Raw genomic sequence first — 24,142 nt, forward strand, 5'->3', positions numbered from 1 at the left:
ACAGTCTTTCCCTGGATTTTTCACAGAAACACACATGCGGACACAAAGAGTTCTCCTTTTATGCTTGTGGAGGTACACCAGAAGGTAGAGATGTTTATGATGGCTTTTAGTTCTTGGGAAATTTTGCTCCACGGTGTGTGGCTGGACCCACACAGACTCTTCCTTCTACGCAGAAGGACAGAGTTCATTACTGCTCAAAGGACCGATGGAGAGGCACCTGATCGAGGGCAGCCGTGATCCTGAAGACACAAGGTCTTTTAGACAGTTTGTGCTTCTTCTACATGACCTTTGGAAACAGGGAGCAAAGGTGATTTACTGCTCTCTGAGAATGCAGTGGCAGCTGGTGCTGTTGCTTGTAGCAGCCCAAGCTTCAGAGGGAGCCTACCATAGTCAAACCTGTCCATGCTCACCTAAGCATTATTTTGGGAGTAATGGCTCAGAGTGGGGACTGGAAGCCTCCTTCCCTCACTAGCACATCACCTGACCCAGGTGGGCAGCAAATGATAGTGGCAGTTTTTGAATTGGGAAGTGCAAAAGTCAGATTTGGAGGTGCTGGGCCTAGATTCTGTGAGGAGTGTAAGGTGACCTTCTCACTGCTTGAGTTAATCTTTGATTCCCTGTGATCTGTTCAGCAGCAGGAGTTGATGGTTTGCTACAATATGTAGCAGCTGGTGACAGAGTCTGGCAGCACCAGAACTGACAAAACCAGCAAACCACCCTGGAGTACTCCTGAAGACAGCTCGGAGAAGCACAGGAGCATGTCCAATAGGCAAGAGGAATTCTCCAGAAAGATCTGCTCGCCTGGTTGTCAAGAGGGGTGTCTGGTCAGACCCAGACCAGATTCAGGAGTTGGTGTCCAAACCTCTTTCCAGTATCCTCTGTACTGTGGCTCTCTCCTTGGCCCATCAGGGGAGGCTGCTGGTCTTTCCTGCTCATGTCACCACCTTCTGTGAAGGTCATGGAGCTGTCCATGGCTCTTCTTGTCCACCCTCTAATGAATTATTTCATCCCATCCCAACCAGATTAATCTCATGAACTCAGAAACATCTCATGATACTCATGAATGACGTGTAAACATGTATAGCTGTGATACTCATTTAGGGGAGATGCTGAAATAGAGAATCTGGCTTTCACTGGGACAAAATAGGACTGAAGTTGGGCAACGTGGGGTTTGACTCAGTTTGTGAGTCATGGCTATATGGCACTCAGCTGGACTGGACAGAGAGAGGAGGTCCTGGTACATCTGACTCTCCAAGTGATCCAAAGATAAAAGCATGGGGACTTGGTGCCAAGGACCCCAGCTTGGATTAATTTCCTGGACAATCCCACATGGCATGTGGGGTTGATCTGCCTTTCCTAATCATAAACAGAAGCTAGTGCAAATGCAAAGCAAAGGTGAGTGGTACTGCTCATCAGCTGTGCAAGGCCTGGAGCTGGAAATGGATGTGTTATGCTCGGACTCATGAGTACCCCAAAGCTGATTTGAGCTTTGGCTCAGTGAGAGCTGAGCTGGCACTTGAGCAGAACCTGGAGAGCACAGTCGATGGGCATCACCTTATGGGATCACACAGCAGCACTTCTAGGGGACATAACGTGACAGTAGGGTGAGACACATGGGGGTCTTCCAGCACCTAAAGCCACAGCAGCAAAACATGTTTCCTAGGGTGTATTGTAGCTCTTCTAGGGTGCTAATACAGAGAACTCATGAGGTGTAGTCTCATCTGTCTGTAATAGATGCAAAAATCTCTCTGTACATCTTCCTTGCTAGAATTCATGTTGGCACAGACGGTTATTACAGCAGTACCTCTAGGCTCTGCTTGATTGTGCCAGACCTACACAAATGCATTAGGAGAGTCAGTCCTTGTTCCAGAGAGCTTATTACAATCAATTTGAAAATGGCGATATAGAGATAGATGGCAGATCCTCTGTTCAAATATGGATTCTTCATTAACAGTCTTTACAGCAGTAGAGAGAATGAAGGATGTATTTATTACTCAAGGAGGTAAAAGTATCTCAGTCATAGCATGATTACTTCTTCACTCACTGCGTGTGTGTGTGCAAACACTTCTACTTTGAGTTGGGGTTTTTTTTTGTGCCTCAGACTGAAACACAAAATACACAGGAAATATGTGTAAATAACACCAAGGCACTTTCTAGTCAAAGTTATCTAAATGTTTCCTAGTGCCAGCAGACTGGTCCTGCCTCACAAACAAAAGGCGGTCTTTACAGCTGACTTGTATATGTGAAATCTTGCCCCCGTCTTTGCCTCTGGACATGGTCTGGTTTCCCAGTCGGTGTCAGACATACATGACAGATCCTGGGCTGTGAGGCTGCCGTGACACAAAGCTAATGAGGTGTGATCTGGATCGATTAACAGTAAGGCTTGGATGATCAGGGTGACTGAGTGGCCAAGTCCCCATGGCACAAGTGTTAGGTCTAGACCGGTTTGCATTTAGATTGCCCATGTCCACATTTGCATGGGAAACTGGCTGTCACTCAGTCATTTAAAGCCATCCAAGCAGCTGCCCAGTAAATAAATAGAGTGTGAGATCATGCTGATGCCAGACACTTCTCTCTGGAGTCATGAAGAGGGTTCTGGAGCCAGAAGCTTGACCAGGAACTGGTCTTCCCTGCTACATTGGCCAGAAGACCCTGTGTGCTGATAGAGGAGAGCACCTCCAGTTTTGTGAGATGTTGATGTGTGCAACATGGGAGAACAGACCTTCCCTGCTGCCTCTCCCAGAGTGGGAAGCAGGCATGGGAAGGACTGTCTGGGCCTAGCACCTGTGGGAGGGTGGTCTCTGTCCTGGAATCCCCCCCAGATGCAAGCTGTAGTGGTGGACTCTGAGGGGCAGCGTAAGAGGCATCACCTGACCTATACCGACCAAAGATCAACAGCAGATTCAGATACCACCTCTCCCTGTTGATCCTCCCCACCTGTTCTGCTGTGAGACTCAAAGCAAAAAGCAGCCTGGTATGACCTACAGCTCCCAGCACAAAGCAGAAGGTCGGGGAGCCCACCGTGTGCTTCTGTGTCCCATAGTGTTGCTGCACATGCAGTACCAAAGTGAGTCGGCACAGGGGCCTCCTGCTTCCCAGCCTTGTCTCAGACAGACTCCCTTGGCCCCCCTTTTTCAGTCCCAGACTCCTTTTATTTTACCCCTGCCCATTTGGGGTGGTTGAAATGCAAACTGAGCCTAAAGTTCCCTTGCTGTGAAGGTCCTTGCCTGTCTGAGGCCAGCCCAGAGCAGAGCTCAGAGCAGGGACCCATCCTGCAGTAGAGTGGCAGCCAAGACCTAGGTGCTGAGCTGTTGCACATGCAATGGGTGATGCCAGTGCTGTGTGATCTCTGCAGTCTGGCTGTCAGCTACAAGCCCTCTGTGCTCTAGGACCTGTTGCCGGCAACAAGACTCCAGTCTTGATCTGCAGATCTCCAGCTTTTAAGTTGTGTGAGTCCTAAATGCTGGGGAGCTGAGGTACTCTGCTCCCCTTCCTGAAGGAATGGGGCATATATAAACTTTCTGGATCAGTCATCTTTGGTGTCCCTCCTTGGTATCAGGCTACCCCACAACCATGCTGGCAGGTTGGTTGGAGAGAGCTGTGGGAGGAATATGTAAAATATTTTTCAAATGGCTTTCATTTGCTCTCCAGTGATGACCTGAAAAAAGAAGTTTCATTAATATACTTTTTCTTAAAGGGGAGGTGGGTGTAAGTAGGGATTGGACTGGAGCAGGCTAGTAGTGCAGGTATGTATAAAGGAAGAAAGTGGTCCATAGCACATTTTAGTAAATCATTTATGGAAACCATTAAGTGATACTGTATGAATGCTGGAGAGGGACTACAACAGCCAGATTTGTGGCCTTTTCTGTACACAGCCAATGACTGATGCTCCAGTGACTCATTCACATGGCATTTTTCCAGATCTGATAATATCCTGGACCCTGAGCAACTCTCCTATCTATGCTGATTTTTTTTTCCTTCTCTAACATATTTCATGCACCTTTGTGCATAACATAACATTGTTGTATGTGTAACTGCCTATTCTAGATCTCTATCCTCTGTTTCTATCCTTTGCTTACGTTTGCCTCAGCTTACGATCCTATCAGGTGCTGAAAGCTAAGCAGGACCAATCCGGCAGGATGGGTCAGCGCTTGAAAGCGAAATCTCTGATTAGAGCTAAATGCTACAGCAAGTAGTGACAGCATCTGGGGAGGGACACACTCCTTTCAGACAGACAGTTGGTTGGGTGGGACACTGGGTGTGGGAGCACCATCTTTGTTCTATATTTGTGGTCATGCACGTCAGCCACCATCTGACACTGTAGGGCTCTTCCATGGGATTTGCAGTTTTCTTACAGGTTGTGGATTATCAGCAGGCAGGGAGAAATTCACAGGCATTGAGGCTGCTTTAACCAAAGGGTCTATCTTCATTCCAAGAAATAGATGGGTACTGAGTTAGCTAATATTGACATGTAGACAGAATACTTTAGGTGTTGACCCTGGGTTACAGATTAGGGTCAGTCTGTTGAGAACTTAAAGATGATTATGATTTATTAACCTCGATTTCTATGTGTTGATCAACCCTTGTTATCCTGTTAGCAAGTGTGAATCAACAAACACAAATGATGAACTTTTTTTTTCCTCAGTGCTGACAGCCTAGAACAAAACATGTTTTTGCAACTGCTGGCTCAAATCTCACTCTGCACAGATGCTGATCAGAGCAGGATGTCTTCCATCAGGCTGTTGCCTACGGGTGCAAGGCGTTTGTGATGGATTATTTTAGTGGTGCTTCCAAACAAATCAGAGTCCAAAAACCACAGGGTAATTGTGTGACAGAAATAACAACTAACCAGTACTTTAAAGATTGTTATGAAGCTAGGCGTCTCTTCCCTCATGCCACCCTGTGGCTACATACAACAAACATGCTGTATCCCACAAAACTGTTGGTTGTAAGTTGTCCCCTTTGCTTCTCTGTGGTCTTGAAAGAGGTCTTGTGAGTTCACAGGATTTTGTTCACATCCTAAATTTCCAGGTACCACCAGTGTAGGGGATGGGTGGTTGGATGTGACATGGCAAATCGCATGGCACTTGCAAGGGAATGAGACCCTGCTCTGAGAATCCTTTTCCCCAGACCACAGCTCCAACATGGACCAGGAACCAGGCTGACCAGGAAGGAGGAAGGTGGGAGCCCTCACCCTGGGCACAGAGGAGGGAGCCCGGTAGTGGTCCTGGAATGCTCCCATGGATCTGACACTGCTTTTCTCCTGTGAGCCCTTGCTGACAGTGCTGTGTGATCATGGTGTGGTGGTGCCACAACCAAAGCTGCCATCTCATGGACATGTGCAGAAAAAAAGCACAGGAGGGGAGATGGTGCCTGTGTAGGGGAGGAGGCAGGTGAATGGTGAGTAGGCTCTCTGCTCTGTTAGCTTGCTTTCTCCCGTGAAGCACTGTACAAACAGCAGAGGCAATAAAATATGAGATGAACAAGGCAAAGTCAGCTATTTAGTGCCCTAAAGCAGGACACAATTGTTCCCCATGGTGAGTGTTCAAGTGTCTTTTGCTTCTAGTCTGCTTTTAAATGACACATATGATGTGGCTTCCTCCAGCTACTGGATGGAAGGAGAAGGGAGGCTTTACCACAGTGCAATAGATCTCCCTCTTCTAAGGTTTTTATTGTATCTAAAATGCCACTGTATTGCCGCACAGCTGTAGGCATTACAGTAAGTACTCTGGTGAGCTGAGGGAGCTGTTCTGCTGGCTTGACCTGTTGTGTGTGTGAAGGAAATTCCTACTTGTTCTTCTGACCACTAAATTCACCAGTGGTAAAATAGAAGCTGACACATGTATGTCCTTGACTGTCCTGGGTCTGGGAGGGGTCACTATCTGCATTGCATAGAGGAAGAGAGAGCAATGAGGTGATGGATGATTTAGGATGGCACTTCCAGCACTAAGCTGAGGCAGGTGTTTTAGCAAAGATTACACAGTAAACTGTGAACAGTTGCAAATGTCTCCTCTGCCCATCCCAAGCTGCTCCTGAATGAGGTGTCTTGGTCACTCCCTGGACACGGGGAACTGGGCAGGGAGGAGGAGTGGATGCTCAGGACTCACACTGGTGAGCTGTAGAGCTGGGAACACATTCCAAATATTCTCATGTCATCTGAGGACAACTGAGCAATTCAAGAATGTGCTACTGAAGACTGCTAGTCTTCTGCTCCTGTGACTGAAGTGGTGGACATCCTATTCCACTGGACACAACAGTCAGCAAGGCAATGATCACTGAGACAGGTAGGACCCATGGAGGAGATCCTAGATGTGATGGGACAACAGTGTGAGAATAGAACAAATGTATTTCTCCAGAATAATTTTACAGTCTCCAACAATTCACAACACAGAGATCAGAGAGGGGTGTCCATGTTTAGTAGTCACTGCTGAATTTTTACCTTCATGAATCTCTATAATCATCTTCAGATCCTTTTGTAGTGCCCACAGCGTCCCGTCTCAAGGACTTCTAGAGATGTACTACATACTCCAGTGCATGAAAAGCAGTCTGAGCTTATTGTGAGTGTGAGCAGTCAAAGCCATGTGAGCAAAGCAACGTATTTCCCAGTAGAGTATACAAACTGGACTGGCTGCTCCTGCAGGTGAGAGACCCAGCCAGGCATTTGTTGTGCCTAATGCTGCAGTTTGACACATGCTTGAACATTTCAGATGCAAAACCTGATATCTGTAGCTTCACAGACCTGTTGTGATTTGTGTATATGTTGCTCTTGTGACAGAGTCTGGAGACTGTGTTGTGATCAGGGGCCCATCATGTCAGGTCCTGTCCAAATATACTGAGACAATTCCAGAAAGCTTTAACTGGTTCTCATTGGGAGTTCGTGATAGATCCTTTGCCATTCTCATGAGATTATAATTTGATATTTTGACTGCAAGAAGGTCCCTGTGAAGTCATAATTGAGAAGATGGTATGCAACAGTTATTTCTTCATTAGGAAATGACTGATGTGGATGTGTGTTAGTGTGTCTATGTGAAAACAAACATAGGGACAATAAAGACCAGTGACAATATCTAGTATTTGCCATGGGTTAGGAACATCTGCACTGCCAGTAATGATTGACATGTGGTGCTCTGTGCTTAGGGAAATAGACTTCATGTTGGTCAATTTGTGAAGATGACACTCTGTCATGCAGAACTTGTGTTGAGAAATTACATGAGCAAGGAAAACTGACTCTTGTCCAGGTGACACCAGAAGATGGATTCTCAGTTTCTATGGGTTGCTCTGGGTCAGTGGCTTTTCATGTATGAACCGACAGGATGGGAATGACCAGAAAATCATCCAGATCCACCACACCTTTCCTATCTCCCAAACCAGCACAAGAGACTGAAGGGCCTGGGGGAGCACAAGTGTGATGGTGTCTGGCAGATGCTGGAGCAAACCTCCACCCCCACTGAAATGCTGGGTAGCATCCGAGGGGATTTGTGTGTGTGTCTGCAAGGAATCTGTGGCATCTCCTCCCTGCCATGATAGTGGGAGCTTATCAGGGCTTTCCTTTGGATGCCTTCACGTCCACACCAGCAGCAGCCCTCTTGGATGAGGTGGGTTGGCTCTGAGAAAGCTGATCCAGACACCTACATCCCAGCCTTTCCCTCCCCTGTGGAGAGAGCAAAGTCAAATCCCACACAGCAGGCATTGCTCACCACCAACGTGAGTCATGCCAGCTGCTGGATGGTCTTTGGACACCCCATGGCAGGAGTGATATGGAAGAACACAGTCGTGTGGCTGACACCTGGGTTTTTCATAAATCTCTGATTTTATATATGGACAATGAGCAGTCACCTGTTGGTTCCTCACCACACAAAATATCTGTATAACTAGCAGTGGAGATGGTCTGCCTCTGGGTTTAGCATCATCTCTTGAAGGGTTTACAGGCGTGTCTTATGTGAGTGGAATGTTTGAATGCAGCCCACCCTTAAACATCTGGTAGTGTGAAGGATGACTTTTTTGATTGTTGGCTCAGCCTTGCTCCAGAGGGAGCAGCCATGATTGTGTTCCTGTCACCAGGTCCTGCTCTGGTTTTGCTCTTTGAGACTATTAACACAGGCTCACGCCTTTTTGGTGCTTCCTAGGAAGATGCTGGGCAGGTGGGTCCTGTAGACTGTCCTGGACTGGAGTGACTGGGGGAGGGATGAGATAGAGGAGGGAACACAAGATCAGGTAAAAGGGGTTTTGTCAGTGGCACTGTTTGTAAGAGCATACATCCTGAGGTGAAGACACAGCCATTCTCTGCTGTCTCTGGGGAACAGTCACAAGCAGGAAAACATTCAGATCAGCATGCTGGTTCCACCAGGCTCTGCAACTTCAGGGCCTCATCCAGCTCATCCAGTGTCTCCTTCCCAGCCTGCAGCTTTTCTCCTTTAATCTCTCCTTTCAGAGTGTGGGTGTTCACACTCCTCCAGGAGAAAGCTTAGTTCTTCTTATCTCTAGGGTGACAAAGTCCTGTGAGCCCTGTGGTTTCCCTGGATTTCACCTTATCTGTGGATTGAAAGCAGACCCAAGCAGGCAGCTGAAAGCTTGGCAGAAGCATTTGCACCCACAGACCCCCCTGCTCTTTAGCTGGGTCTTGGGGAGCCCTGCAGCAGGGTCCCAGGGAAGTCAGGAGGATGCTTCCACACAGGGGTAGGGTGGGAGCCTGGTCCTGAGCAGGTCAGGAGAGAAAGATGCTCACAGGTCAGGGATGGTACAAGGAATGGGGGATGACAGCAAGTGAGGAGCTGGCAGGACCTCAGTGGAAATCCCACAGGTACCACAAGTCTCTTGCAGGACTTGGGGTGCCCCAGTGCCTCTGTTTCTCTCTCGGTTGAATGTCCTATACCAGCACATGGGGGAGACTTTCCAGGGCTTTGTCCAGATTGAAGCTAGTTGGGTGCCTCAAAAAACGTCAGACTTTGCTGCACGTAAAAATGACCTGATTCTGTCTGGTAAGCCAGATGAGGGCACGAGGGGAGGGTGGTCCAAGGTGAGGTGGGTAGGTCATTGGCCAGGGGAGCCCAGGTGCTTTCTGCTTTGTTGCTCAACGATGGGGACAGTGCCACCCCAGGCGACCCCTTCCTGGACAACCCTGCTCTCACCCTAATGACCAACAAAAGCCATGTAATTCTCCTCCTGCTGACACCGCCGCCTCGCGGATTACCTCCAGCTGAGCAAGATTTAGCAGTCTGGGGTGGGGAGGAACCATGCCCCTGGGGAGTGAAGTGGAGGACTGCAGTCCAGAGCAGGATTCTACTCATCGTTGCCACCACATTCCTCCGTTGGTGTCTTCAGCTACCACTCCTACCAGGCACGGTAAGAGCTAGCCCGCGTTCACTGGAAAGGAGCATGTGCAGGTGATGTGCCTTTGTCCAGCTTCAGGGCAAGGGATGGTGGTGTGCAGGGTGACCTGAAAGGCCACGGAGGCTGGTATCCTGGGAATGGGGAGTTGTGTAACAGTACGGAGAGCAAAGGCCTCCACTGAGAGACAAATATCTGGGGTGTCTGCGACTTGCTCAGTGCCTGCCATCCGTAAGGGAGAGGAGGAGGTAGACCCATGAGCATTAAATGTGAGACCACTGTGTGCAGGTGCTCTAGGATACGTCAAGTGGGGTCTATTCTGGACAGCTAAGGTCACACCAGTGTCTCTGACCAGGCCTTGCTTCCTAAAGGGGCCTGGAGATGTCTCAGTGCCTTGTTCACTTGGCCTGATGGAGGAGCAAGCTGTCTTCATCCACAGTGAGGAGCTCCTCTGCTGTGCTGTCTGCTCAGACATGTCTCAGCCTCTGGGGAGAAGTTACTGTTTCACCAGAAGGGCTGAAGCTAATGGAGTGGCGATGTTCCAGCTGTTGATAAGCGCAATTAAGAGTTAAATGAGCTCCTGGGTGTAGAGGAAACATGTGCACTGTCAAGCTGAGTTAGAGAAGTTATTCCTTGCAGAAGCATGGCTGCCCTAGAGTCCCTGGGAGCTGATCCTTCCCAGGGCTGCTCTATCAGGGCCCAGGGGGGGTTGTTCCTCCACCTCTTCAGTACCATGTGTATCATCACCAGCAGTTAGTGGGCCTCAACTGTGCCAAAATTTCCCCCTACAAACTGAGGCCTTTATTACTAGTGCTGAAAGCACACCTGCCTTAGGGAAGAAAATGGGTTTGGTTTAGCAGGTGATTGCTTAATGTGCAGTGGAAAACATGGTAAAATCATTGTAGGGTCAACGTTGAGTGAAGTTTCAACCTGTGAGCAAGTCAAGTTAAACATCAGGAGGCAGTGCAGAGCTAAGCACAAGCAGCTAACACTCTTCTAACAAATGTTATAGGAAAACTTCAGGGATAGAACCTATAAGAAATAAGTTAACTCATGACTGTGATGGTCTAACACTGGCACATGAACAAATGGCTTTGGCTGAAAAGTAAAAGAAAATCTCTTATCTCCAGAGCAGCAAGGGCTGGTAAGAGACTTCCAGAGGAGTTGGGGCAAAAAGCACTTATCCCTAAAATGGCGACTGGCCAGGTCACAAAAGGGAAGATGTGGTGTGGCTGCCTATCTCAATAGGGGACTATATCTGGTGACACCAGAGATCCTCGTCAGCCCTGCAGGTAGGTGAAACCATGCAAGTACGAACAGGTCATGTTGGGCAACTGGCAGATCTTTGCACTCCAGCCCTTGGCTGACTCACGTGGTTGTTTGTGCTCGCTCAAGATCAGCACATCTGGATTCAGGGAGGGAGGGCATCCCAGCTCACCTGGAGGTAGATACCTCCACGTGGGTGTGCACGCTGGAGTCAATCACTCCACAGGCCCAGAGCAGAGCTGGAGGGAAACTGCCAACATCCAGCATGACTCATGGGTCTGGCCTCAGATGCTTGTTTAGGTGGGGATGAACAGCTCTTCTGCTGATTATGAAGTGGAGGCACAGGTTCACACACTTCAGTTTTGAGTGCTGTCGGAACAGAGATGCTCTGCCCTGCAGGACCTATAGAAAGATGTTTTGTTTTGTTGTTGTTACCCTCCTTGAACACTGACAGATCACTTTTGCTTAAAAATGCCCAGAGGAACCCTAAAACTAAAGGGTTCTCACATTTTCAGCAGCCAACAGAGGAACCCTTCTGAAAACTTTTAAGGGAGAAATTAATGTCTCAGTGCCATCTTGTGGAATGACCTGTGTAAAAAGACAAGCACTAACAAGAAACATAGCTAGTGATCCTTGATGCTATCCTAGAAGCATGCTGGAGTTTTAGGGAATTTGGTGGCATTATCAGGGATTATGCTGCAAATATAAAAGATTTCTATTGCAAACTGGGATGGCTTTTTTCTCCTGAGAAGACTGCAAGTCTATAGGAGCCTGGTGTTCCCAGGAAGTACCTGTCCATTTTTCAGCCCAAATTAGAATATGGAGATGCCTGTAGTTAATGTTTAAATGCAGGAGATAAAGCCTTTCAGAGACAGGCAGCTTTCTTGTTTGCCCACAGGGGAGGAATCCACTTGGAAGACTCCCTGAGATCTAGGAATGAAAACTGAAGTTGTAGGTCCAGCTGGGGGGGATGCTGACCCACTCACAGCTCGTCCATCTGAGAAAGGCTGGGAGATCTCCAAGACATGCTGATGCCAGGACCTCAGCTTCACATGTCAGCTGGAAATTCCCATGTACAGAAGAAACTTTAGGCTCTTGTCACCACCCTGACCTTGTGCTCCAGGGCCTGTGTTTGTGTGCTCCACTAATAAATATTTGTATGGCAGAGAATGAAGTGACCTGGAAAGATTTATTGGCCACATTTTCTGTGCCACAGCTTGGCTCACAGACTCATAAAACAAAAAACCTTACCACCTGGAAATATGCTGTAGGAGCGCCCTTGCCAGCAGGCTGGTTATCATCCATCACGATTAGATGGTCCTTAGTATCAGAGACAGACTAGTAAATTACTGTATATTCAGCCAGGTGTTCACTGAGGTCAAGAGCTGAGCTGTTGCTGGAGGAGGATTTACCCCAGTCCATAAAGCCCTTCCCTGACACAAGATAGAAAAATCATCTATGGACAGAGAGGAGAATCAGCTTCACAGGTTCTTCCATACAGCTGCTCAGTGTCCTGTGGGTGAAAGAAAAGCACAAAAACTTTTGCAATGCAGTGGTGCAGAGGGAGATGACAGGAGGGCAGCATGATCAGAGTGCCAAGTCCCCATCGGGGCAGCTGCTGGTAATGCCTCAAAGAGCTGTGCACTGTGTACCCTCCAGAGTCACACTGAGAAGCTGCAGCAGGTTGAGAGGAAGGTGAAGAAAACCAGTGGAGAACAAGACAAGGTTTGCAGAAAAAGGTCCTGAGGGTTCAGTGGGTTCAAGTTTTTCAACAAAGGTATTAAAACCTTTTCACAGTGGAGAGGTAAGAGCATCTGGTGAGTAGGGAGATAAGCACAGGGAATCAGGAGATGGAGGAGGAATCAGGGCAGTGAGGGCTCTGCTCTGGCAGCCAGATGAGATTGAAGGTCTCTGGTGACCACTGCCAAGACCGGTGTCTCTTTGCCCCCCATGAGAGAACAGACCAGGGGGCTGGTGGGGAGGCTCTCCACTGGTGTGATGGGAGGGGCACACACAGATGCATTCAGCAAGAGCAAATATTCAACCTGAAGTAACGCTCAAAGCATTGAGCTCTTCCCAGCTGCAGACAGTGGTGCACACCAGCTCCAGTCAGAGCATCCCCACTGCAGGCTGGGCATCCAAATAGTCCTCCAAAGCACAGGCTAATCCCACCTGTTAAAAAAAAAATGACACCAAACCACCAGCCAGTGGGTTGCAATGCAGAGCAGAGCCAAAATTCCTGTTCAGTTTCTGCGGAAAAGCTTATGGAGAAAGACAGAGGCTTTAGGGGCACACCAAGGCTATTTACAGATCCACGGATCTGGAGATAGGCTGCTTCTGGGTAGAGGCAGAGCGTTTGCAATGCCCCAGTAGCAGAAATATTGCATCCTTACCATATCGTTTTAAAAGCATGGCAAGCGTGTGTGTGAAAGCTTTGAAGCTGGCTGCTAGTTTATTGACTTGTTCATCGTTAACCAAATGAATGAAGGTGTCTGGGGGTGAAGGGAGGGTGCCAGGTTTCAAAGGGTAACTTAGCTCAGCGCAATGAAGTGTGCTGTCACAACAGGAGCTCCCACGGCTACAGGCTGGAGCCAGAGAGCAAAATGCTGGAGAAGATTCAGAAGGCGCTCACGATTCGTAGCGGCACCGTCAGGGAGCTGCTGGCAGAAGCACTGGGGATGTTCATCCTCATGGTAAGGAAGAGATGGGCCCATGTGTGTCCGTGCATGTGAGTGTGCGTGTGTGCAGGGTGGGTGAGAGTGTAACTGCAGCACTAATTTGTAAAGTCGGTGGTTTCCTGCCACGACCTCAGGGTTGCTCAGCAGCTGGTTGCTATTGCTCACTCCTCTGTTCTGGTGGGACTGCGGCTTCCTATCAGGTAGACCATCTGTCAAAAACCTTCTGGAGGAAAAAAAGCAATGTGTAGGGTGGGAGGTGGGCACTGGGAGAGGGTGAAGCAGTTGGGGATGAGCTGCTCTTTCAGTTCTCTTCTAGGAGGGAAATGAGAGATTCTGGGACTGAAACCAAAGAGCAGTGTCTGGTCAGATGGGGCAATGCAACACTTGTGCCAAACCCCCTGAAAGATCCCATGCAGTGAATTGAGGATTTTCTTCCTGCTGTGCCAGAGGCAATGGTGTGGTTGGGGGATCCTCTTACCCCGGGTTGCCAGGGTAATAAATGCCCATGAAACTCTCTGGAGCCACAACCCACTGTTAGGAAACATAATCACTGGGTGTAAAGCATGCCAAGATTTTGCATTTGGTTTGTTGGCAAATGAACAGTGCTTATCCAAATCATACAGAAACTCCTTCCTTTATGAGAAATATGTTTCATGCAGAAAAAAGCAAAGTGTTTTTTTGCTCTTCGCCTGTTTCAGAGGTGTTGGAGACAGGGTGAGGAAGGCTTTGCAGTCAGAACTGATGCCAGATGAGGGTGAGGTGCCCACCTGGACCACAGCCTTCCTGTGTTGGACCAACTTAGCAAAATGAGATCCTCCCCTTGAAAAAGTCCAGTAGCTGTCTGTGCCAACTTACTACCCTGGCCTTAGCCTGGGCTGAGACACTTTGGACTGGACAGAGACTATAATGGAAGTGCTGGAGATAACTTGTACTTGGAGATTTGCACAGGAGGAAGATAAGATCTGTGTAAGCATGGGGACTTTTTCACACAGCTGTCTGTACAGATAAAGGTGCTTATTTTCAAGGACAACGACTACATGTACAAAGGATGCTTGCTTTTTATCACATCTTATTGCACATCCAGCTCCTTGAGGTTCACTCTACTACACAAGCAGTTTTGCATGCATTGGAAGCCAGAGTACAGGCATCTGTGACTCCTCAGCTGGTGCCGAGCAAACCCTTTTCCTTTTCCATTCCCTTTGGTTTTTGGTGGTGGAAGTTCCCGGGTGATAGAGGACAAGTTCAGAGGTGTCCTGCCAGGGCTGTCTCTGGGAAGCAGCATGGTGAGCAGACTTTTCCCTGCACTCTGACAGTCCAAGGCAGATTTTGGACCCTGCAGCTCCCATTGACTCTTCTTCACTGATTCCCCATGAGGGAATAGAGTAGGAGGAGGGACACTGCTGATGGACCCCCATCAAGGGCTGGCAACAAACAGCATCCAGCATTAGAATGCAGCCTCCAGCATCCAGCTCTTCAGCACCCCCTGGCCCTCAGCTCAACAGGGAATGTGCTGGATGCATCTCCAGGATGCCTGGATGGCTGTTACTTGGACACCAGCACTAAGTGCCTATCACTGTAATAGACTGGCAATGTTCATAAAGGAGGAAACCAGGCAGCGGGAGTAAACAGCACAAGGAGTAGGGAAGTAGGAAAAAAAAAAAAAAAGGGTAAGAACAGAGGAAGAGGCCAGAGGTTTGAATCTGTGCTGAAAAATACATTCTGTGGCCTGTCCTGTGTTTTTTTCAGGATACTATGCAGCAACAGCCATTCTCCTGCCCTGCACCCCTCTCTGCACCTGCGTGCTGTTCTGCAAAACCTGTGCCTTATGCATTTGGCTTCTTCTGGATGTGGCTTTGGAAAAGTCAGAGATGAGTAGGCAGAGTTTTTGTAAGGGCTTTGCAGATGCTGGGTGATATCCCAAACACTGCTTTTTTGGGGCTTTTGCTGAGGCAGACTGAGAAGGGCTCACACTGTGAAGGTTGTAGCTCTGTGCAAAACGCAGAGTGTTGTCTGTGTATATGAGAGAGATAAGAACAACGTTTCTGGGGAACAGGGGATTTTGGTGATGTCTGAAAGCAAAGAGGGAGAGCAGACACATGAGATAAATAAAATTTGGAGCCAGCCAGAGTAGCTAGAAAAAAATCACAGTCGAAATAGAACAGTCAAAAGAGAAGTTTAGATGCTGGAGAACATACTGACTTTTTTGTAATGGAGGGACATGTCATCCTGGATAAACACTGATGCAGTCCAGAGAACAGGATATACTCTCCAAGCCCTAAGTGGTTTTCAAGGCAGAGACCTCAAGAGAAGCTTTGTCCTCCTCCAGATTTCAGTGCAAAGAAAGACCTCTCCAAGACCTGTGCAAAGAACTGTTTTTTCCACCCTCTGACCACATTAAAAAAGTGAAATTGAATTTCCTTTCAGGCCAGAGCAATTTCTTGAATATGTCTTTTCCTGCTGAACAGTATTTACTTTTAAATTTATTTCCTGGTTCTGATTTAGTCACTAAAAAAATATTGAAACTTTGGTGGTTTTATAACTGAAAGTATATATGTTGAAAGGAAAAGTCACACCAGAATTTCCTTCCTTGTTTTTCACCAGAATAAGTTACCAAAATTAGAGTTCAGTTTGGCAATAGCTGTGTGCTGCCCAAAGTACTTTTTTGGCCAATAAATTGCACACCAGGAAAAGAAAGACAACCAGAATTTGAGCAGCCTCCTTCCATCTGGCCTGGGCACCGTCTCCGGGTGGTCTGCAGTGATGTTCCCTTGGCTCAAATCCCTGATTTCAGGTACAGACACCCTTACTGTGGCTGTGCGAGTGATCCCTCTTGAGCCCTTGATCTTGGTGGGTTTTGTCTACCATACCCAACCATGACTAGAGCGCCTGGTTTGGTGTGATAGACACCAATGAGGAATGATGCAGGTACTGCTGCAGTTTTTGAAGGGGAGGGTAATTATTTCTTCATTTTCTGACTGTGGGCACCTTAAAGTCTTGCTGTCTTTGGGAATTTATTAGTATTGCAGGAAAAGTAGCAAAGAAGCTCAGTCCACCACAGCAATAACACTACTTTTAACACTCCTTTCTCTCTTCCTTTTTCCATGCACTAGGTCTTTGGCTTGTCTTCTGTGGCACAAGTGGTATTAGGAAGAGGAGACTTTGGGCAGCATCTGAGCATCAATTTGGGATTTGGCATTGGTGTTACCTTGGGCATCCATGCAGCTGGAGGAATCTCTGGTGAGTGGGACACTTGAGCATGGGACATCTCTATGTCCTATAAAGACAACATGCATTGGGGGCAGCATGACTGGTCTGCGGAGAGGTGGGTGATGGCATTGAAAGGCAGAGCAGTGCCCTCAACAGAAAAAAAGGCTGTTCTAGGGGCCCCATGTAAGAAAAGCAGAGCAGGTCTAGTGACCAAACCCAGGGTCAGCCTCATGACTCAGTGTTCACAGTCAAGTCTGCAGGGAGGAGGCAGGTCTGAGGTCAAGCTGAGACGCTGCGATGGCATGACAAGGTCAGGAGAAGCAGAGGACAAGACAGGCACGGGATACCTACAGTGTGCTGACCTCAAATATGTGACTTTAGCTGGGACAGGGGCAAGTAGGATGGGGAGAGTGGTGGAGGTTTGGCTACCCACTCCTGTTGCGGTCAGCGAAGCCAGATTTCAGCAGTGCCCCCCCATTAGACACTTGGGGTATCCCATCACAGCCCAAGGAGACAAGGAGCTCTGAAAACACTCTGCCAATATGAACAATGGGGAAGTAAATAATTTTTTGCAAAGGAGAGCTTACTGCCGATGTTGCAATAAGGAATGGTATGCAAATTTTCTCCTTATCATCCACACCCATGCACACACACCCACATGAACTCAGGAGGTGGTGTTTCAGGACCATGGGGTGGTATCTCTCACATGACAGAGCATTACCTTTGCCTTGTGCAATTTCTGCATTTATTTGCTCCAGGAGAAGAGATTAAGGGCTCTAGTGAGCAGAAAATTAAAGCAAGTCCTTGCTCTTGAATTGTTGGAAGAAAGAGATGTCCAAGATGGGGATGGCTTGGAGAGGAAAATTTTTCCATGTGAGCAGTCAGCTCTCAGTCTCCCCGTCCTTTTGGATCTGGTGGGTACATCCTGGGGAAAGTAGGCTGAGGAAAGTAGGTCCCTGCAGTTCCAGGTGACATTTGAGGTGAAGCTGATCTGCTGAGGGCTGGTAAATGGGAGAAGGGGTCTCAGATCAGTCAGCAACACTCTGGTTCCAGAACCAGCTTCAGGGCTTCCTGGCATTGTAATCTGTCTTCATTTGTGTCACAAGATGCTTCTTGTGATCTCTGAAATGACTGGTCATACCTGCAAAGGATTAGAGGCTCAAAGAAAAAGGACTCTCAGCCCATTTCAGTTGTGGTTGTGGGACCAAAGCAGGCAGTACATATGCTTTCATCTCACTCTGTCTTGCACTTTGAAGAGATGATGTGTGTCTGCATCCTACCCCTTTCTGAGCCTGGAGTAGGAGATGGCCCCTAATGTTGGAACTTTTATTGACACCCAAACTTTACACCTACTAGGCAGGAAAAGCAAACATTTCCTTTGTACTCGAGGGGGAGATGAGACCTGGAGAACAAACGTTGTTTGTAATGAGGACACTAAACCTGGATCCACCTAGTCCTTCTCCAAAAACACCATTGTGATACCAACCTCCTCCATAGAAAGTGTCTCCTCAAAACAGGGAAAACTGGTCTTGCAATGTATGAAAGCCACCTACTAAGAGACGTAAGGAAATGCAGACCAAGATTACAAACTCTGCAAGGGAAGGACAGGATCTGCTCCATACTTGTGGGAGGAATCATGGTCTGGGCAGGATTGATCATCCTGGTAACCCCTTCTAAAGGCAGTGACATCTAAGAGCTAATCTGAGTCCCTGCTGAGATCCCTGTGTAGGATTTGCTTTGCAGACATGAAGACATAGGCAATCAGTGGTTGATTTTGAAGTTTGTTTCCCCAGCGTCTTATGCCTTGCCTGACACATATGCTAAGGGCCTGCAGCTCCCATCAGCCGGGGTGCTCATCTCTGCCACAATGAGGCCCTGCTTGTCTATCAGATGTTTTCAGAAGGCGTTCCAATTGTTTGGGATAAGATTTGCTTCATCTACCTCTAGCCATAGGAAAGGTGGGTGGTGAGCCTAAGTTCTGGGCTCCCCTTAGGCTGAATAGAGAAGCCCATACAAAGGGAAACTCATGCCATGCCAAGAGAGCTATTTCTGCAGGTGAGATGACCCACTCTTCGGAGGCAGCCTGTGGTCTACAGAATTTTTAGAAGACTGAAGCTAGCAGCTCTCTGTCCTGTATCATTCAGCTTCCCATGGAAAACATGTCAGTTTTGAGTCTGTGCAGGAGGGAGACCCTGCTCCTAGAGAGTCCTGGTGTTCTGGTGCAAGGTCTGGGTGGTTATTATGGTGGAGTGTAGGACATGCTCCAAAACAGCTGCATCAGGGCTGAGGACACTCTCTTTTGCTGTGTTTTTGCAGGAGCACATCTGAATGCTGCCATCACCCTCACACACTGCATTTTAGGAAACCTCCCCTGGAGAAAGCTCCCAGCTTATCTCATTGGACAGTTCCTGGGCTCCTTTACGGCAGCAGCCACCGTCTTTGCCCTCTACTATGGTATGGTTGTGTCTTTTATGACAGGGGTTGCTGTGGGCACCATTTCAGTCTTAACTGAGTTTGTCAAAAACCTTTTACAGTACCCAGCATGATGTCTGGGTGAGGAGGGTGAGCTCCTGGCTTGTGGGACAGACCTGCATAGCTCAAGGCCAGAGCAGGGCCCAGGTATCCCTGGGAAGGATGTGCAGTTCCTGGAGAATACAGCTGCTGTTGCTCAGGGCACTCCCACTACCAAAACCTGTCCCCAGCTCAAGGCCAGTAGCTGCGTCACCTCCATGATATCTCCCATTGCCTCTTCCCCTTGATGTCTGTGCTGGCTGCAATGGTGGACTTGCATACATGCCATGTGAGATGAACTCTGTGCTAACTCCTGCAATTCCCATTTTTTTCTAGATGCTCTGTATGACTACACCAAGGGGAACTTTACAGTAACAGGACCAACTGCCACAGCGTCAATCTTCTCCACTTACCCTGCTCCCTACGTATCTTTGGTGGGGGGCTTCTTCACAGAGGTCAGTGGGGACTGCCGTGGTGTGCTAGGAGAAGGTGGGTGGTAGCAGGTGATACTGCATGTCTGCTACTGTCAGGGGACACTGTCAGGGGACACAGTCAGGGGACACTGACAGTGCTATGTATGCAGACAGAATCACCACCTCTACTCCAAGGAGCCCACCATCCAGGTAGATGCCTGACAGGTAGGATCTAAGGCACCTTGAGGGCTGAGCAAACCTAAAAGTTAATGCCTGTTGCTCTGCAGCATGGTCTGAGTGCCCTTCAAGCAACTTTCCTGCATGCAGCCCAAGAAACGGGAAGCTAGGCTATATCAGGAACCATCTCCTTTGGTCTATGAGCAGCTCTCTGAACTATTCATCCCCTTTTTGGATCCTACACTTGCTTCATGCTCCCAGGCAGCTCTGCTGTCTGCCCATCACAGGCACAGAGGACCCGGGATTGTCTTCACATGAACACAGACTGTCTGGATTGAACCTCTGGGGTCTGAACAGTCCAATTTAGACAGTGCACAGTTGGTTCCCAGCATAAAACACAATGTCCAGGTGTCCAGAAAGAGGAAGGGGATGCTTCAGGGGATGTGGAACACTGGGATACTGGAGAAGGAAGATTCACTTCCAATTCAAACCTGAGAAAGCCTGTGCTTTAGTCTCCGAGCTGACAGAACTCTTGCCTGGGGAGAGTTGAGGAGCCTACAGGTGGGGACCTGATAACTCAGCCTCCTGTGGAGCATGCAGTGTCCTTGCTGCACAAGAAAGCAAATGAGAGTGACAGTGCGCTGTCAAGAGCTGCAGCTTTCTGCTTTTGCTGGCATCTCTGCAAGTAGTTCAGGGCTCTCCAGCTGCATTTTCTGAAGCAGAGACAGGAGTCATTACCTCTACTTAAACCACAGTTCCTGATGTCTTGGGCACTGCAGATCTACAAATGTCAGCTACATAACTGTCACAGATAGCAGATTCGCTTTCCCACATGAGAATCCAGTATCTGCTTTTAGTCCTGAAATGGCTATCACAACAGGCTATAGAGAACATCACTCCCTCTAGGGAAGATCAGATTTGCCTTGCTAGCAGTTTGTTATGGCTCTGCCTCTGTTAGATGAAATGTACTTAAAATAACCCATGCCACTGACTTGAAAAGTGGAGGAAGAGGACAGTGCTGAGAAGTTCGTATCAGTCCTAGAGCATTTTTGGTCATGAGATGGAGACATTTTTGCTGGGAAATGAGTCAAGAATTTTCTTCAGTCCACCTGTGAGGAGGGAAAAAAATTAGGGTCCTCTGTGATTTGATCAGATCATGAATCCCACATGCTCTTCCGTTGTGGGAAATCTCTTCCTCTCTAACGAGCAGGATCTTTCTGCCTTCACCATTCTCTTCCTTGACCTGTTCTCCCTCTCCTGCAGTTTACAGCAACAGTGATGCTGCTCCTGGGCATTTTGATCATCCACGATGAGAAAAACAATGCAGCCCTGAAAGGCACACAGGCCCTTCTCACGGGTATCCTGGTCCTGGGCATCGGCCTGGGGATGGGGTTGAACACAGGCTACGCCATAAACCCCTCCCGGGACCTGCCCCCCAGGGTCTTCACGGCAATTGCTGGCTGGGGAATGGACGTCTTCACGTGAGTGACCCATTTTGCTTTTACACTGCTCAGATCTCGAGGAGAGGAGATAAGCCCAACATAAAACAGTCATGAAGCCTTTTTCTTTGGACTAAGTGATGGTATTGCTGCAGAGAGCACTCTCCATACTTAGAGAGCAAGCGTTATTCATAGATGAGCCCTGTGCATTATGTACTCAAAATCTTTCATTACATTTCCAGAAAATATCTTTGAGAGCTTGGTAGAGGAGGTGCAGGTATTATTGGAAATGGGGAGGGAAAAGGGGTGCATGTCTGTCTGTCTGACAGTCACACTCATCAGGATCACCCAGACTATTTCAGTAGGAGAACAAGAAACCCACAGACAGTACAGGGCCACTTTCCCAGGTCAGTGGGGAAAATGACCCTCCCTCCAGCAATTTTACTGGTGGACAGAGAATTTGTCTAAGACCAGTATGTGAATTTGGACTAGACACCTCTGCTCAGACAGCTCACTCCGGCCCCAGCAGACTCAGCTCACCTACCCTGTGCCATGCAGCAGCAGGGCAGTGGTTTGTCTGGCTCACCGGCTGCCTCTTCTGTGTTTCATTTTAGGGCTGGACATCACTGGTGGTGGGTTCCACTCACGGCTCCAACTCTGGGAAGCCTTGCTGGTGTTTTAATCCACAAACTCTTCATTGATTTTCACAACCAGCCTGTCCTGGAATGTGAAAATGAGAAAGGACAGCCAGTGGTGGAGAGTTCTACACTGTGACAGTCACATGCTCCAAGGTAAAGGCCTGACAGCAAAGCCTAGGTGGATGTTTGGACTGACAGCCAAAGGGTAACCAAGTGGAGAAGGGCACACACAGTGGTGCTGCTGGAGCACACCCTTTCTCTACCCTGCAGGTGGAGAAATGAGGGACTAGTCTTCAGTAAACCTACTCTGATTAACCGGATAAAATGGGTCTCTGACACACTGGGTGTACCCGCATAGGGCTAGACCTGTCTGTGACACAAAGAAATTACTCAATCTCCTTGTGTAAAAATACACCAAAGGAAAAAAAAAAAAATCACCACATTCTGGAGAAAAGTAAAGCAGAGGTGCAAGACTCCATGAAAATCAAAATACAGGATCCAACAGTGGCAGAAACAATTAATTAAAGAAATTTTGATCTGGAATATTCTTTGGTAAGAGGTAGATACTACACTGATGGGACATGGGGCCTAGGTTTCTTTATACTTGCTGATCTGCGACCCTAACAAACATCTTATTTGGCAGAGCACAGAGAAGAGAAGAGCAAGGGCAGTCTGAAATAGAAATTTCAATATTTTTTTTTTCCCCTTGATTTGTTTAGTTTTGATCCAAACATTCAGGAAGCACCAAAAAATTAGTAAACCAAACCACAAGGTCTCATGAATCCTTGAACAGCTCTGCTGGAACATGTTGGCATGATGGAACCATGTGTGTAACTGACAGGCTAGACTTCAACTACCACCATATGAAAGGATTCAGATTAAGTTCTGTGGCAGCATCCCCAGATGCTTAAACAACAAGAATATCCTCCTTTTCTCCACAATAAATGCACAAGAAAAGTGAAAAGAGGCTGCCCTGCTCCTGCAGGAATTCTGCCATCTTCATCTGAATAAGAAGTGGGCTTGCAAACAGCCTTACACGTTTGAGGTATCACTGGATTAAAAGTAAAACAGTATCAGAAACAGCCTGTTCCCAAGGGGGTGACAACAGTCTTAATTTTTATTTAAACTGTTTAAGGAAATATGGTATGTATGTCAAGCATGTGACTGCGGTCCCAGGGCTGGGTACCATGAACACACAATACAGGGATCTCCACGAGTAGGAAGTGACAACATCACTGCTATACAGAATTCTGGAATATGGCATTTATTGTCATTAATGGTCATTCATGTCTCACTACTAGAAGAATTACTAACGTATTACGGTGGCATGGGGTGGGGTGGCATGTACTGGCACCTCTGCTTCCTCATTAGAGCTGATCTATATAAGTAGAGCAGCTGCAGCAGATCTTCACCCAGCACAAGACACACATCATCTTATAAGGGCTGAAGAGCATTAGAGGATTTTCTCACATTTTGGGGTAGCAGAGGGCAGCTGCCAGGCAATGCAGCAGCTGCACCGGAGGGTGGGCCCTGGGCAGTGCTGGAAGCCAGCAAAGCGTGCCAGAGCTGCGGGGACTCTGAACAGTGAGTGCAGGATGTGGAACAGCTGTCACACAGCCGACTCTTCTGGTCTTTTTGAACTACACTGGGAAGTTCACAGTACCTCAAGATGGGATTAACTAAAAGACACTGTAACCCATCTCTTCTCAGTGAGAGATACTCCACTGCATTAAAAAAAACCCCCAAACAATCCAGCCTGCACCCTGCTCTTATTATACATCCTTGTGCATGTGCTCCCAAAAGCATCTTCAAATACCCAATCACCCTGGAGGAAAATATTACAATTTTTATTAAAATACTATTAAGCACTTACAGGGTGGCTTCATCTTTCTGAAGGCCATATAAATACTGGTGAAAGCCTCACAACATCCTGTGAGGTAGGTTTGTCTTATGTAATTATGTGTTTCATAATTAAAAGATGATGCTGTTTAAATAATTAATGCTTATTTGAAGATGGTGACTTTGATTTCCCAGCTTAGGCACAAAATGTGTTGGTTGCTACCATGTGTTTCCAGCACATATAAGAAAACAGAATGGCATAGAAAGGTAATGGAAACAATCGGTTGTATCTGAAAACCAGCAGTGAATAGGTTAAAGTGCAGTTCTAACCTGAAAACTTACGGTATAGGAAACAGCATCAGGGGCTTCTAAGTCTGTAGGATTTCAGTGGCCTCTGGTCAGATCCTGCCCAATGAAAAAGTGACAAAGGCTGTTTGAATGGTCAATTTTACAAAAGACTGTGTGACAAACCAAGGGATCCTCCTGGCTTACGGGACTCAACACCACCGACCTGCCCTGGCTCAGCAGCTCCCACAGGAGGAGAAAGCAGCGGCAAGGAGGAATCTTGCAACTTCTGGCTGCCTTCAGGCTTATTGGGAAGGACATCACACAGACATCACTATCCAAAAAGATATGGCACAAAGGCC

At 47.8% G+C, this 24,142-nt stretch overlaps 1 protein-coding gene across 5 annotated transcripts; it reads left to right on the forward strand.

Annotated features, from left to right (window-relative positions):
• Positions 1-9,117: 9,117 nt before the first annotated feature.
• LOC113489595 (aquaporin-7-like) lies at positions 9,118-23,646 on the forward strand. Of its 5 annotated transcripts, none has more exons than XM_026865459.1 (8): positions 9,118-9,342; positions 10,463-10,623; positions 13,160-13,286; positions 16,382-16,508; positions 18,795-18,932; positions 19,326-19,444; positions 20,843-21,060; positions 21,633-23,646. In XM_026865459.1, exons 1-8 carry the CDS (start codon positions 9,133-9,135, stop codon positions 21,790-21,792), a joined length of 1,260 nt encoding a protein of 419 aa, XP_026721260.1. In that variant the 5' UTR covers positions 9,118-9,132; the 3' UTR covers positions 21,793-23,646. The 5 variants fall into 5 exon arrangements, with proteins under 5 accessions (XP_026721260.1, XP_026721262.1, XP_026721261.1 ...); XM_026865460.1 differs by having other exon boundaries at positions 9,198-9,342; positions 10,458-10,623; XM_026865463.1 differs by lacking the exon at positions 10,463-10,623 and having other exon boundaries at positions 9,228-9,342.
• The last annotated feature ends 496 nt before the right edge of the window (positions 23,647-24,142 follow it).

This window comes from Athene cunicularia (assembly GCF_003259725.1).
Source record: "Athene cunicularia isolate RWA chromosome Z unlocalized genomic scaffold, athCun1 chrZ_part1, whole genome shotgun sequence".
Classification (NCBI taxonomy): domain Eukaryota; kingdom Metazoa; phylum Chordata; class Aves; order Strigiformes; family Strigidae; genus Athene; species Athene cunicularia.

What these genes read in the sequence shown, in the direction of transcription:
- LOC113489595 (XM_026865459.1), top strand. Translation starts at nt 9,133, where the DNA reads ATGACCAACAAAAGCCATGTAATTCTCCTCCTGCTGACACCGCCGCCT. An exon ending in TGGGGGGCTTCTTCACAGAG is followed by an intron (nt 19,445 to 20,842) that starts GTCAGTGGGGAC and finishes CCTCTCCTGCAG; the next exon opens with TTTACAGCAACAGTGATGCT. An exon ending in TGGGGAATGGACGTCTTCAC is followed by an intron (nt 21,061 to 21,632) that starts GTGAGTGACCCA and finishes GTTTCATTTTAG; the next exon opens with GGCTGGACATCACTGGTGGT.